Source organism: Prionailurus bengalensis, chromosome C2 (assembly GCF_016509475.1).
Source record: "Prionailurus bengalensis isolate Pbe53 chromosome C2, Fcat_Pben_1.1_paternal_pri, whole genome shotgun sequence".
Lineage (NCBI taxonomy): Eukaryota > Metazoa > Chordata > Mammalia > Carnivora > Felidae > Prionailurus > Prionailurus bengalensis.
In genome coordinates, this window is record NC_057350.1 from 11,055,474 (window position 1) to 11,068,114 (window position 12,641).

The 12,641-nt window shown below is 47.4% G+C and overlaps 1 protein-coding gene across 1 annotated transcript in view; it reads right to left on the minus strand.

Moving 5' to 3' along the window:
* Nucleotides 1-1,739: 1,739 nt before the first annotated feature.
* The window catches only part of KCNE2 (potassium voltage-gated channel subfamily E regulatory subunit 2), a 50,693-nt gene continuing 39,791 nt past the window's right edge, over nucleotides 1,740-12,641 (minus strand). The window contains exon 3 of the mRNA XM_043593665.1: nucleotides 1,740-2,439. Coding sequence (XP_043449600.1) covers nucleotides 2,056-2,439 — 384 coding nt within the window. The 3' untranslated portion in view covers nucleotides 1,740-2,055. The remainder of the gene's footprint in view (nucleotides 2,440-12,641) is intronic.

Sequence of the window (12,641 nt, forward strand, 5' to 3'; positions counted from 1 at the left end):
TACAGGCCAAGGCCGAGACCTGCTTGATGGCTCGGAAGAGACTGACCAGAGCTTAGTGAAGGAGATGGTCTTTGTCACCTGGTAGAAACCTTGGGTCTCTGTCTGGATCCCGACCCAAGGCCAGGATTTGGTAGCCTGGGGCTGCTTCTCTGGGCACACCGGGATGAACGTTCTGTGTGCAATAGCGTTTCTGGATTAATGATTTGAGGAAGGAGGCCACTCTGGTCACATGGGAGTATCAGTGGATTTTCATGATACCGTTGTAATGCTTATATTAGCATAATTGCACATTTGTTTCTAAGGAACAAATATCTCGTAGACACCTCCCTCTGGAGATATAATCCTTGTAGGCAACAGAAGACATCCTACAAGCCTTGAAGAAGGGATTCTTTTTTTGAAATTTGTCTTGGAACCCTGAGACTTTTTGCTTTTTAAGATTTGATTTACTTATCATCTCTCTATTTTATTTATTTATTTATTTATTCATTATTTTAAATGTTTATTTTTGAGAGAAAGAGAGAGAGAGAGAGCAGAGGAGGGGCAGAGAGACGGGGAGACGCAGAATCTGAAGCAGGTTCCAGGCTCTGAGCTGTCAGCACTGAGCCCAATGCGGGGCTCGAACTCATGAACCACGAGATCGTGACCTGAGCTGACGTGGGACGCTTAACCAACTGAGCCACCCAGGCGCCCCTAGAGTCCTGAGACTTGAGGCCCTACTGACAATTGCTGTGCCTTGGCTGAGAAGATGGGGAGATAGGGAAGAAGAGAGGGAAGCTGGGAGGTACGAAGCAATAACCCCATACACCCGTCTTGGCTTTGACTTCCTCCTCTCAGCTACTCTGAGAGAATACACCTTAACCCGAGTTAGGTCCCCATCCTGTCCCTGCTCTAGCTCTGCCCACTCTGTGTTGACCTCCTTTATAACCTGTCAAGTTGTCATCATGAAGTTTACGTACCTGACTCGCTCTAATGAGCGGGTCACTCCAGCTCTGGGAGTCTCAATCATCTCTACACTCCTGGGGTCTACGCCAGTGGCCTGAGTAGATAGATAGGTGTTAAGTATCGCTTGGCTTAATTAGTAGATGAAGTCACCTAATGTGTGGATTGCATCTCTAATGCAATGTCTAGATGGAGTGAACTGTCTAGCTTTTCAACAGACATCAGTAATTCAGACACCTTCTGTACCGTTAGTCTCTTGAAACACATATGAAAATCATTGTAAATGGAAGAAAATCAAGTGACTGAAAAGAATATGCTATTTATAAAGTGCTGTTACAACTTTTCATTATCCTTTTCTATAATAACAAGAACTTTAAAGGGTTAGTTTTCCATAAAACTTTAAATGTTAATTTAAAAATATGTTTCTGTTGCACTGGGCACTTCTTAAAGATGCTACTTCTCTGTTGTGGGCGATTTGCCCTCGTGAAATGTTTGTTCTGTCGACAGACTTCCCAGTAAGCCAGATGCCGGGAAAACAATATACATAAAGTCACCTGGTGATTCTGTTCCTTCATCACTTCAGACTTGACATTCATGAATGAATAAATAAACGCTCTGATGTCAAGCCAGTGAGCAGGTGACACCTTTTTGAACCACAGCCTCTGCGCAATACATCTGGGTTATTTATAGAGCGAATTCATCACATACAAAATACTGTTTCATGAGGAAGACAGTTCAGTGACTTGTTGGTACCTGCCTCCCCCGCCTCCCCCGCGCCCTCGCCGCTAGCACACAGGCGCTGTCCTTCAAATTTGACTTTATTTCCACTCACTCGACAAAATGTGTCAAATTTGACATTGACTAAAGTGACATTTATGGTGCACAGAAAGTAAAAGGGATCTTCAGCATAAAACACGGCTCTGATGAGCAAGTCTAAATCACACTGAGATTACCATTGTCGTCTTAGTTGAGTTGCCACAGCATCTCCGTGAAAATTCTCAACAGAGAGCAAGGAGCTTAGTGTCGTCTCAGCAGTGGCAACTTGGATTTGCTCCACGGCACAGGTGTCTCTTCACATCCAGGTATCCGCTGTTGGCTTGACGCCTTTCCTCCTCATCAAGGAGCCATGTTGAACCCCGCTGCCCCGAGGTTCTCGTGGATGGTGCTCTTTGATTCTTCCAGATTCAAAATTTGACTCTTGTACTTCTCTTGCCAATCTTCCACGATGTACTGGTGGTAGGGGTCGTTGGAGTGCTCTCGTCGCTTGGATTTCACCGTGCTCACCAGGATGGCGACAATGATGAAGGAGAACATGCCGATCATCACCATGAGGTACAAGATGACATAGTAGAAGTTCTCAGCATCAAGCTTGGCTTGCAGGGCCTCTTGCTCAGCTGTCGTGTTCCTGCGCCAGTTGTCCATATAAGTAACAAAAATCCTTCTGAAGACATCTTCCAGCGTCTGCGTCAGATTGGACAGGGCCGGCATGCCTCCCTCCTGCTGCAATTAAAAAAAATTTTTTTTCAATGTTTATTTATTTTTGGGACAGAGAGAGACAGAGCATGAATGGGGGAGGGGCAGAGAGAGAGGGAGACACAGAGTCGGAAACAGGCTCCAGGCTCTGAGCCATCAGCCCAGAGCCTGACGCGGGGCTCGAACTCCCCGACCGCGAGATCGTGACCTGGCTGAAGTCGGACGCTTAACCGACTGCGCCACCCAGGCACCCCCCTGCTGCAATTTAAATAATGAAACAGATGGCCAAGGTTAAGAACACTGATTCTTTTTGCATTTGCCTACTTTAAGGGATAAGGAGGGGTGAATACAAAGGGGGAGGTAATATAATTTCTTCTTTACCTGGCTGGTGATTGATTGCATATTTTTTGAAAATTATTCTTTAAGCTTTGCAGATGCAGTTTATTTTTTGTATGCGTGACACCTTCCAACAGAAGTCTGATGGGAGGGCGCCTGGGTGGCTCAGTCGGTTAAGTGTCTAACTCTTAATTTCCGCTCAGGTCATGATCTCACGGTTCAGGAGTTCAAGCCCCGTGTTGGGCTCCGTGCTGGCGGTGTAGAACCTGTTTGAGATTCTCTCTGTCTGCCTTTCCCCTGCTCGCTTTGTATCTCTCTCTCTCTCTCTCTCTCTCAAAATAAACACTTTTTAAAAAGCTGGCTGGAGGACATAAAAGTGTATATAGTACCCCAATTTACATATGTAAATAAGTATAAACATACAAATGAAAATGGAAAAAAGACTGGAAATGATGACATCAAAATGTTAACAGTGATGTTAACAGTGGGTAGTATACTTAACATCCCCCCCCCCCCAAGCTTTATACTTTGTTCACGTTCCAAATTCTCGTCAAGCACCTCACCCTACTTTGTTTTTAAAAAGACCAGTCGCGGGGCACCTGGGTGGCTCAGTCGGTTAAGCGTCCGACTTCGGCTCAGTTCATGATCTCGCGGTCCGTGAGTTCGAGCCCCGCGTCAGGCTCTGGGCTGATGGCTCAGAGCCTGGAGCCTGTTTCTGATTCTGTGTCTCCCTCTCTCTCTGCCCCTCCCCCGTTCATGCTCTGTCTCTCTCTCTCTCTCTCAAAAATAAATAAACGTTAAAAAAAAAAAGAATGTTTAAAAAGACCAGTCGCCTCACGATGCCTAGCGTAATGCGTCGTTCATAACAGGCGTTCAACAGACATCAGCTGAATGAAGCAAGGACTCATGTCTGATCCGTGTGTGCAGAGAATTATGGGGCAGAGGATTGCAAGGGGCATTGACCTTGCAGTCTGCTCCACCCCTTTGTCTCCGCTGTGGGCTTTTTCCAAGTATGCCCCAGGGCGGAGCGTGTCCGTCCACGTTTGAAAGAAACGTCTTAGGTAAGTGACACAACGCGATGACCTGAGAGATCATTCGTATGCCCCAAGTCCGGCTCTCCTCTGCATCCTCACTGGCGCTGTCCAGCCACCAACACCTCTCACCCGGATGACACCATGCGGTGCAACCCCCCCCCCCCCCCGAACAGTCTCCTGGGGCATATCTGTCCCTCCCTGCCCTGCACCGCAGCCACGATGCTCTTTTTAAGAAGGAAGTGGGATCAGGAGCACCTGGGGGGGGGTGGGTGCTCAGTCGGTTAAGCGTCCAGCTCTTGATTTCTGCTTAGGCCGTGATCTCATGGTTCATGGGTTCAAGCCCCTGTCGGGCTCTTGCGCTGACAGCGCGGGGCCTGCTTGGGATTCTCTCTCTACCTCTCTCTCTCTGCCTCTCCTTCTCTAAATAAATAAATAAATAAATAATGAAGAAACAAACATTTTAAAGAAAGAAAAAACGAGATCATATCCCCTTGCTTTTAATATGACTCAATACCTTCCTGTCCCACTTGACATAAAACCCCAGTTCCCTAGTGGGGTTTACCTGGCTTGGCCTGAGCTGGCCCCCAACCACCTCCCCAGTCACTCCACCCTCATGGTGACCGGTCGTTCGTACCTCCAAGTCAATAAACGTTCTCCCGCGTCGGGCCATTTGCACATTCTCTTCCCTCAACCTGGAATAACTTTTCCTTTCTCTTCCCTCTGCTACCTCCTTAGCCTTTTGGCCCCAGCTTAACTGTCACTTCTGAGAAAACCCCCTGGCCCCGCTCTAAATCACCCCCTACCACCACCACTTTTCTCCAATGGCATCTTTTTATTTTTATTTTTTGCCCAAAGCCTTCTTCACCATCCGTGCTGACTGTGCGTGTGCCGCTGGTGTTCGTGTGTGACCATTGGCTCACGGTGTCGCCTTTCCTGCTCAACTGCCACCTCTGTGACACAGGGCTCGTAGTCGCCTTTGCCTACCTTAGTGTAGCGAACGTCACCACAGAGCCTGACACATCGAAGGCACCCAGTGGATGCTCAATGAATAAGTTAATGTGCCAGGCACAGGCGGGGCGTCGGAAGGGCAGAGAGGGTGAGGGTGAGGTTTCTGCCTGTGGAAGCTCGGTGTGGCAGGAGCCCTTCAGACAAACAGCCACGAGAATCCCAAAGGCAAGTGAGCGGTATGGACAAAGTAAGAAGGGACTCGGAGAGCTGAACGTGGTTCGGGGATGGAGAATGCGGGGGGGAGGGGAGGGGAGCAGAACTGGGGGGAATGTAGACAGGAGGTGAATTGGTGACTAGCCAGGACCTACCCAGAGGTTCACCCAGGCAGTAAGAGCCCAAGCAGTGGGTTTGCCAAAGGCCCTTCCGGAAACAACGCCCACTGTCTTCAACATGTCTTTCCTTTCCTCTTATAAGGTGAGATGTTGCAGACCTCCCTACCTGAGGGAGGGGCCCGAGTGGAGCTCCAGGTCTTTGTCTGATGCTTTCCCAACATTTTGCTCAGTGAGAATTAACTGGTAACTCACTGTGAGAGAGTGCAGCTAGGCTGGTTTTAATCTTACCCAAGATGTCGCCACAGGCCCCCTGACCCTTACAGAGACAAGATCTGCTCCTCTGGTGGGAGGTTTATGTGTATTCATTTTGAGAGAGAGAGAGGTGGGGGGAGCAGCAGAGAGAGAGGGAGACACAGAATCCGAAGCAGGCTCCGGAATCGGAGCTGTCGGCACAGAGCCCCATGCGGGGTTCGAACTCACGGAGCCGTGAGCTCATGACCTGAGCCGAAGTCGGACCGACTGAGGCCCCCAGGCGCCCCTCTGCCAACTTTTCTCGGCATCTTCATCCAATAAAGAGAACTGTGATTTTTCCAACTTATATAGTCCCCCTACTGCACCTTCTAGAGAGAATTCAGTTTTCTTTTGCAAAGCCAAATTGAAGAATGGAGAGAAGATAGAGACAGGTAAAGAAGAACCAGAAGAGCTACGTGTACAAAGCGAAGGGCTGGTGGAGGGGTGTGGAAGTCACAGAGATGAATGATGGGGGCAATTGGGTATCGGGGAGGGTGCTGAGCAAACCCAGGGCAGCAGACAACCAGCAAGGGGAAGGGGAACCCTCTTCCAGGCAGAGAAGTCAGTCCCCTGCAGGGTTCTTTCTAAGGTGCTATCAAGATCGGAATTATTACTGAGGTGCCTGGGTGGCTCAGTCAGTTGAGTGCCTCACGTCGGCTGAGGTCACGATCTCACACTTCACGGGTTCGAGCCCCGCGTTGGGCTCTGTGCTGATGGCTCGGAACCTGGAGCCTGCTTCAGGTTCTGTGCCTCCCTCCCTCTCTCTCTCTGTCTCTCCCCCACTTGTGCGCGCGCTCTCTCTCTCTCTCTCAAAAATAAATAAATAAACATTAAGAAAAAAAATTAAGATTGGAATTATTCCAGTTATTTTTGCTTTTTGGACAGCCCTGTTTTTGGAGGAACTCTAGTATGCTCTGAGCACCCAAGGCCTTGCCTTGTATCTGAGTTTCCCCCAGAGAGGTGGTAGCATTTCAAGTTCCCAAGTGCTCTGAGCTCCTCCGTCCACCCTGCCTCCCGTTTATCTCCTTTGTGGACTGTGCTGCTGTGCCTGGAAATTCCACCAGTGAACGCCTCTGAGTGGAGGACATAAAGGTCTTAGTTTTTTTCTTTTAATAAATATTCAAAAAAAAATTGTTAATGTTTACCTATTTTTGAGAGAGAGAGCAAAACAGAGCATGAGTGGGGGGGAGGGGGGAGGAGAGAGAGGGACAGAGGATCTGAAGCAGGGTCCAGGCTCTGAGCTGTCGGCACACAGCCCCACGCAGGGCTTGAACCCCACAAACTGTGAGATCGTGACCTGAGCTGAAGTCTGATGCTTAACCGACTGAGCCGCCCAGGCGCCCCGAGGTCTTAAATGGGAAATGCGGTAGGGTAGGGCATGCTCACTGTCAATATCGTTTTGCGAATGTTTCCATCAAAGCTATGGTGCACCACCTGTGAAAAATCTAGACCAGCCCCTGACTCATAAGAGGGCTTAATAGTTAGTCCCCTGTGTTTTCAGGCCTCTGAGAGAATGGGGACACAGGAGACCTATGTTTTGGTGCTTTCTTAGCAAAGCCATCCAGGACAGGGTGCCTCAAGGGAAGCCTCGAGATTCCACAGGTAAACTGGGAATGGGGCACTTTAAGTAAGTATTGAGGGGAAGGGGAAATGGAGCCCAAAGGACAGGGGAGAGGTCACTGAAGTAACCTTGGTCTTCTGAACGATCATCCCTGAGTCGCCCTGCAGAGGAAGAAAGAAATACAATTTCTCTAAGACAGAGGAGCTGAGTATCTCCAGACTCACCTGTAAAAATGGCGGTATGCTGGGGCACCTGGGTGGCTCAGTCAGTTAAGCGTCCGACTTCGGCTCAGGTCATGATCTCACGGTTTGTGAGTTCGGGCCCCGCGTGAGGCTCTGTGCTGACAGCTCGGAGCCTGGAGCCTGCTTCGGATTCAGTGTCTCCCTCTCTCTGCCCCTCCCCCACTTGTGCTCTGTCTCTGTCTCTCCAAAATGAATAAATGTAAAAAAAAAAAAAAAACGGCAGTGTGCTCTTGTAGTTGAGAAAACCCCATCAGTGGCCACCTCACCCGCAAGCTCTTCCCCAGATCTCTGAGTTGGAGATCCCTTTCTGTGCTGCTTCTGCAAACTGTCACGTGTCCGTCTGCTTGTTTTCCATTACCCATTTATTGTGTGCTCGTGCATGTGAGCACTGTCTATGACACTGAGATAATCACCTCCATTTTGCAGGGATGCTTAAGTGATTTGGATCATAATTACATGACAGCTTGAGCTGCTGAAGGGCAAGGCTCAGTCATTTTAGTCACCTTTGCTTTTTTTTTTTTTTAAGTTTATTTCTTCATTTTGAGCAGAGGGTGCAGAGAGAGAGGGAGAGAGAGAATCCCAAGCAGGCTTCACGTTGACGTGGGGCTCGACCTCACGAACCCATGAGATCATGACCTGAGCTGAAACCAAGAGGTGGACGCCCAACTGACGGAGCCACCCAGGTGCCCCCATTCTGTTCATCTTTGAATCCCAGGGCCCTACATGGTGGCTGGTGCATCATAGATCTTTACTAAATGTTTGGTGAATGAATGAATGCTCCTCTCTAGTGTACTGTGGATTCCCACTAGAAACTGCTAGAAAGGGTGATTCTCAACTTACTTGCAGGAAAGGAAGGGATTTGACTTTATTCTTCTCCCCAAAAGTATACATGTGCACATACTCTACATTCGATCTCCGGGAACTCCCTAAAGCCCAACCAAGTACCTCTGCAGCAAAATATCTTTGAGCTGAGGGATGTCAGTGCTGGGTTCCACTGGAGCTGTTTGGGTTTGAGGCGTGAGCACGGCAGCATTCTCCAGCCTGCTGGAGCCAATACTACTGATTATTTGTTCAGTCTGCTGACATGGACAAAGGCTTGTGGCAGAGAACACATCAGGAGGTGCTTCTTGATAAGACTTAATCTTAGAGTGAAAAGGGCCCAGATAGATAAAGTACCTGGTCCCCAGCCAGGCTGACAAAATTGGGTCCAAGGGGGATGCGCATTTTGAACACTGTTGCAGAGACATGGCTGAACAATCCATTGTCTCTTCCCTAACCGAGGGGAAAGCCAATCGGTAGGTGAAAGCAATTTTCTTGATGGACATGGAGCTAGAACGTTCAAATAGGTTTAAACTTATGATACCCAGAACAACTACCTAACTGATAGACATTGAGCGTATTTGGTATACATATTATCCCTCCTCTAAGTAGAATACTGTAATAGGTATTTAGCAATGAGAGGACTGTTATTTATGTTCTGTTCGATCATATGAAAGTGCCATTTCTATTGGTGAAATCCGGTCAATATTGGCGATTTCATGTGGTTCAACCTAACATATGCGGACCTATATTTTTGGCCATTTTCAATAAGTAGTCCTTGCTCAAGGACTGGGCCCCTAGAGATTATTTAGGCTGGCCTGCTCATTTGGCAGGTGCAGTAACGATAGCCCACAGAGCTTAGATCATCTGTCCAGGGTCACAGGGCTTGCATGTCGACCACTGTGCTGGCACTCGAAACCCAAATCACGCAGGCTAGCTAGCGCCCAGGACCCACTGTGCCCTTCCAACAACGCCCCATTTCAATCAGCTCTGACTGGGCAGCTCAGCTGGGTACACGAAATGAGACTAAGACCGTGGTTTCTGCTCACACACACCAATTAGTTGTGCCCTATCTTCAGGACACATAAGGACCCCCTACCGCCAGCTGCGCTTGTCAGAGGGGTGTGTAATTCACAACAAGGACAGTCTGGACACTGTGAGGAAAGTAACACCCCTTTGATCCCCAAACCTGAAGTTCTCTTCTCTTAAAAGTTCATCTTTTCTTAAAAGATGGTGGCTCATTAGCATCACGGGGGCCTGGAAAGGCAGGCAAGTCTTTCATTTTTATACCAAGAATAGAAGAAGATACGATTACTTGCATTTACCGTGAACATTCCATGAAAACGCTTTCAAAGTTCTCCTCCAATTATGAAGACATGAGGAAGGAAAACAATACCGAGGAGAAGAAGAGTGAGGAGGAGGGTGAGAAAAAGAAGGAGGAGGAGGAGGAGAGGAAGAAGGAAGAGAAGAATAGAGAGACAGAGAACAAAGAAGGAAGGAAAGGCCATCTTATAACAGGCAAATAGCTCCTTTTATAAATTTCTTGAAAAAAGAAATAGACTGCTTTGTTATTTAATTTCGGAAACAATAAAGAATTTGCAGTAGAAGCTTACCTAGGCAGTGCTTGAGCGGTAGGAAACCCCCTACTACAAAGCCAGGCGGCTCTGGACTTCCTGGCTGGTGTTGGCAAGTTCTCGGGGACCATGCATAAATCTCAGCCTGCCCGGCACTTTCAGCTCGCGGCTGACCAAGCCTTTGTTAGCTGCAATCTGCAATCTAGGCGTTTATGAACCCAAATGTTTAATCTAATCTCATGTGGAAAGTTAAATACCGACCGGCAGTTGGGAAGTGACCTTGGTGCCTGATGGGGTGTGCCTGCTTGGAATCTGCCATTGGGTAGGGGCAGTACAGGTCTCTCCCTCGGGCCGCTGGATGACAGCTCCACCCAGGACACTGCCTGGGCACAGTGAGCCACCGTCCTCAGGAAAAGGCTTCGTGGACCGCACTGTTCCCCACGGGACTTGTGCCCAGGGAGAGCATCCCAGAGAGGTGACACGAACATGGCGAGCTTTGGGTGGGTATGGTTGGAGCGGAAGGCCAGTATGCTTCCAGACAAGCGCCCCTATCCTGAGCACCTCCTCATGAACCTCATTTTGTTTAAATACCCCTCCTGGAGACAGTTTTCAAGTGACTTTAGAGCAACATCGTTATCTTGTAGATTGGAAGCTGGCCACAATAAAGGTATAATACCAAGGACACAGAAGCAAGTCCAGTAAAGTATGTAAAGACTTCAAAAGAACTAAACACTCTCTACTGATCAAAAGATCCTTCTTTATCCTTGAAATTGGGCAGAGTGGGGCTTGGCAAGAGCTAACACCTTCTGAGAGTTACCATGTGCCAGGCCCTTCTCAAATGCTTTAATTGTAGGAGTCTCATGCAATCATTGTCACAGCCCACTGTAACGGTACTCTGAGATTTACAGCTAAGGAATCCAGGCACAGAGAGGTCAAGGTCATCTCAGGATGACATAGAAGCAGAGCCAGGATTAGAATCTAACCCTGAATGGCGGATGTGGTAGTGATACACCGCTAAAATCACTTGAAGGTCATGAGGTTGCCCATTACTCTGTCACGTGGCTGTGCGAAGTAAGATTAGCTTTGTTTTACAACTGAATCTTCTCATCAAACGGTGCTCTGAGCAATGTGGCTTGAAAGGCACTGGGTGGCAAGAGGAAGATGGCTAGGATATAGAATTATCCACAAATTGTAGTAGTTAACATAGTAGGTGTGATCTAAAGAAATATAAAGATCTCTGTTACTGTTCACCAGCTTCTCACAGCACCGTTTGTCTACCTAGACTGTCTTCAATGAACACGATTAGGCAACCTCAACTAGAAAAAAAATGGTTTGGTGGTTCTTTTGGGCTGAAAGTGTCTCCCTAGAAACGGACGCCTTTCAAATGGCTCCCCGGGAAATTCCACCAGGGCAACTGTGCCACCTGCTGGTGGCAACGAGGAACAGAGACCAACCTCTCGCTCACTCCTAAACCAGCCTTGGCCACTTGTGTCTTGAACTCTCCTAGTGCAAAGGCGAGGGGAATCAAAACAGCGTGCAAGCCTACACTTCCATAATTTGAGGCAGAACCGGAAGGCAAGACATCATAGAGGCTGAGAGCTTGGCTTTGGAGGCTGAGAAACCAAGTGAGAAAATTACTTAGCGTTCCTGATCTCTGGATTCTTCATCTGTCAAATGGAGAGAATAAAAGTTCCTGCCTCACTGGGTTGTCATAGAAATTAAATGAGATCATGAGTGTAAAGCGCCAAGGACAGAACCTGATACATAGTAAGATAGGAAATGTTTAATGTATTAGCTTTTACTGTTATTTTTAAGAGAAATAAGCAAGAGGACATGGCAGTGAGAAGCAGAGCTTAACTGCGCCTCACCAAGGAAAAGAACATTCTAGCACTATGTGAAGAGCAGCTCCTTAGTGGTTTATTTTCAGATAGCTCTTACTCAGGGCCTGGTACACAATCCACACAACTGGAATGAGATGTGGTCCTGACAAAATAGATGCAGAAGTGGAGTGTAACTATGACCCAAGTATCAGCTGTAGGCTGAAGAAGAAAATAGGAAGAGATGTTTCATGCCTCCCCCTGACAGGCTTCAGCCACCTTGGCTTCTGCAAAAGACTCTTAATAAATTCACTCTGTATTGTCCCCAACAGGAGAGTAAAACGGTATCTGCCAGAAAGCAAGGTACATAAAAGCAAATGTTCTCTTTGAGAGTCAAATTGCAACCCACACCTTTACAGAGCTCCTCTGCCTACATATGGCATATGTTTTTTAAAGCCCAGGGAGTTGAGGTTGCCTTTGGATTTAAAATTGGATGTCATTCAGTTGCACATCCAGCGCTAACAAACCCCAAACTCCTTCAAAAGGTAAGAACGATGGAAGACTTGGTTCAGAATTGAGCCTGCTTTCCAAGCTACTAGTACTGTTTTTAGGGCACCACTATGATACAAACCAAAAGGCTTCCTTAAGTGGAACACAACTGCTAAAGACAAGTAATGGGGAATGCAGAAAGTTGGGTAATTGTCTTTGGAGAATTTCAAATCAGTTAGTGCCTGTCTGCCTCAAGGCAATCCTGCTAGGAGATATCCTGCACAGGCTTTATCTACTGACCTCCTGTTATGGTAGGTAAGTCTAAGTCTATATCCTTTCCCCTTTTCCACACCCTCCCGGTACACCATAATTTAGGGGTAAATCCGACTTCAGATTCTGCACTTCTGTGGTAACAGAAATATTGTTCTCTGAGGACCCAAGTAATGAGCTATAATTAACTCTCTCCTATACAAGTTTTGGTTTTCAAGGAATAAATTATGATTTCATTGTTTTCATTTTTGCTATCTTTGAATCTCTTTCTATACCCCTCAATGGCTCAACATCATTACTCATTAGGGAAATTAATTTACAACCACAGTGAGATGCCTCTACACACCTACTAGAATGGCTAGCGTCCCTTTTTTTGTTTCAATTTTTTATTTAGATTCTAGTTAGTTAACATGTAGTGAAATGTTGGTTTCAGAAGTAGAATTCAGTGATTCATCACTTGCATACAAACACCCAGTGATCATCATAACAAGTGCCTTCCTTAAGACCCATCACTCA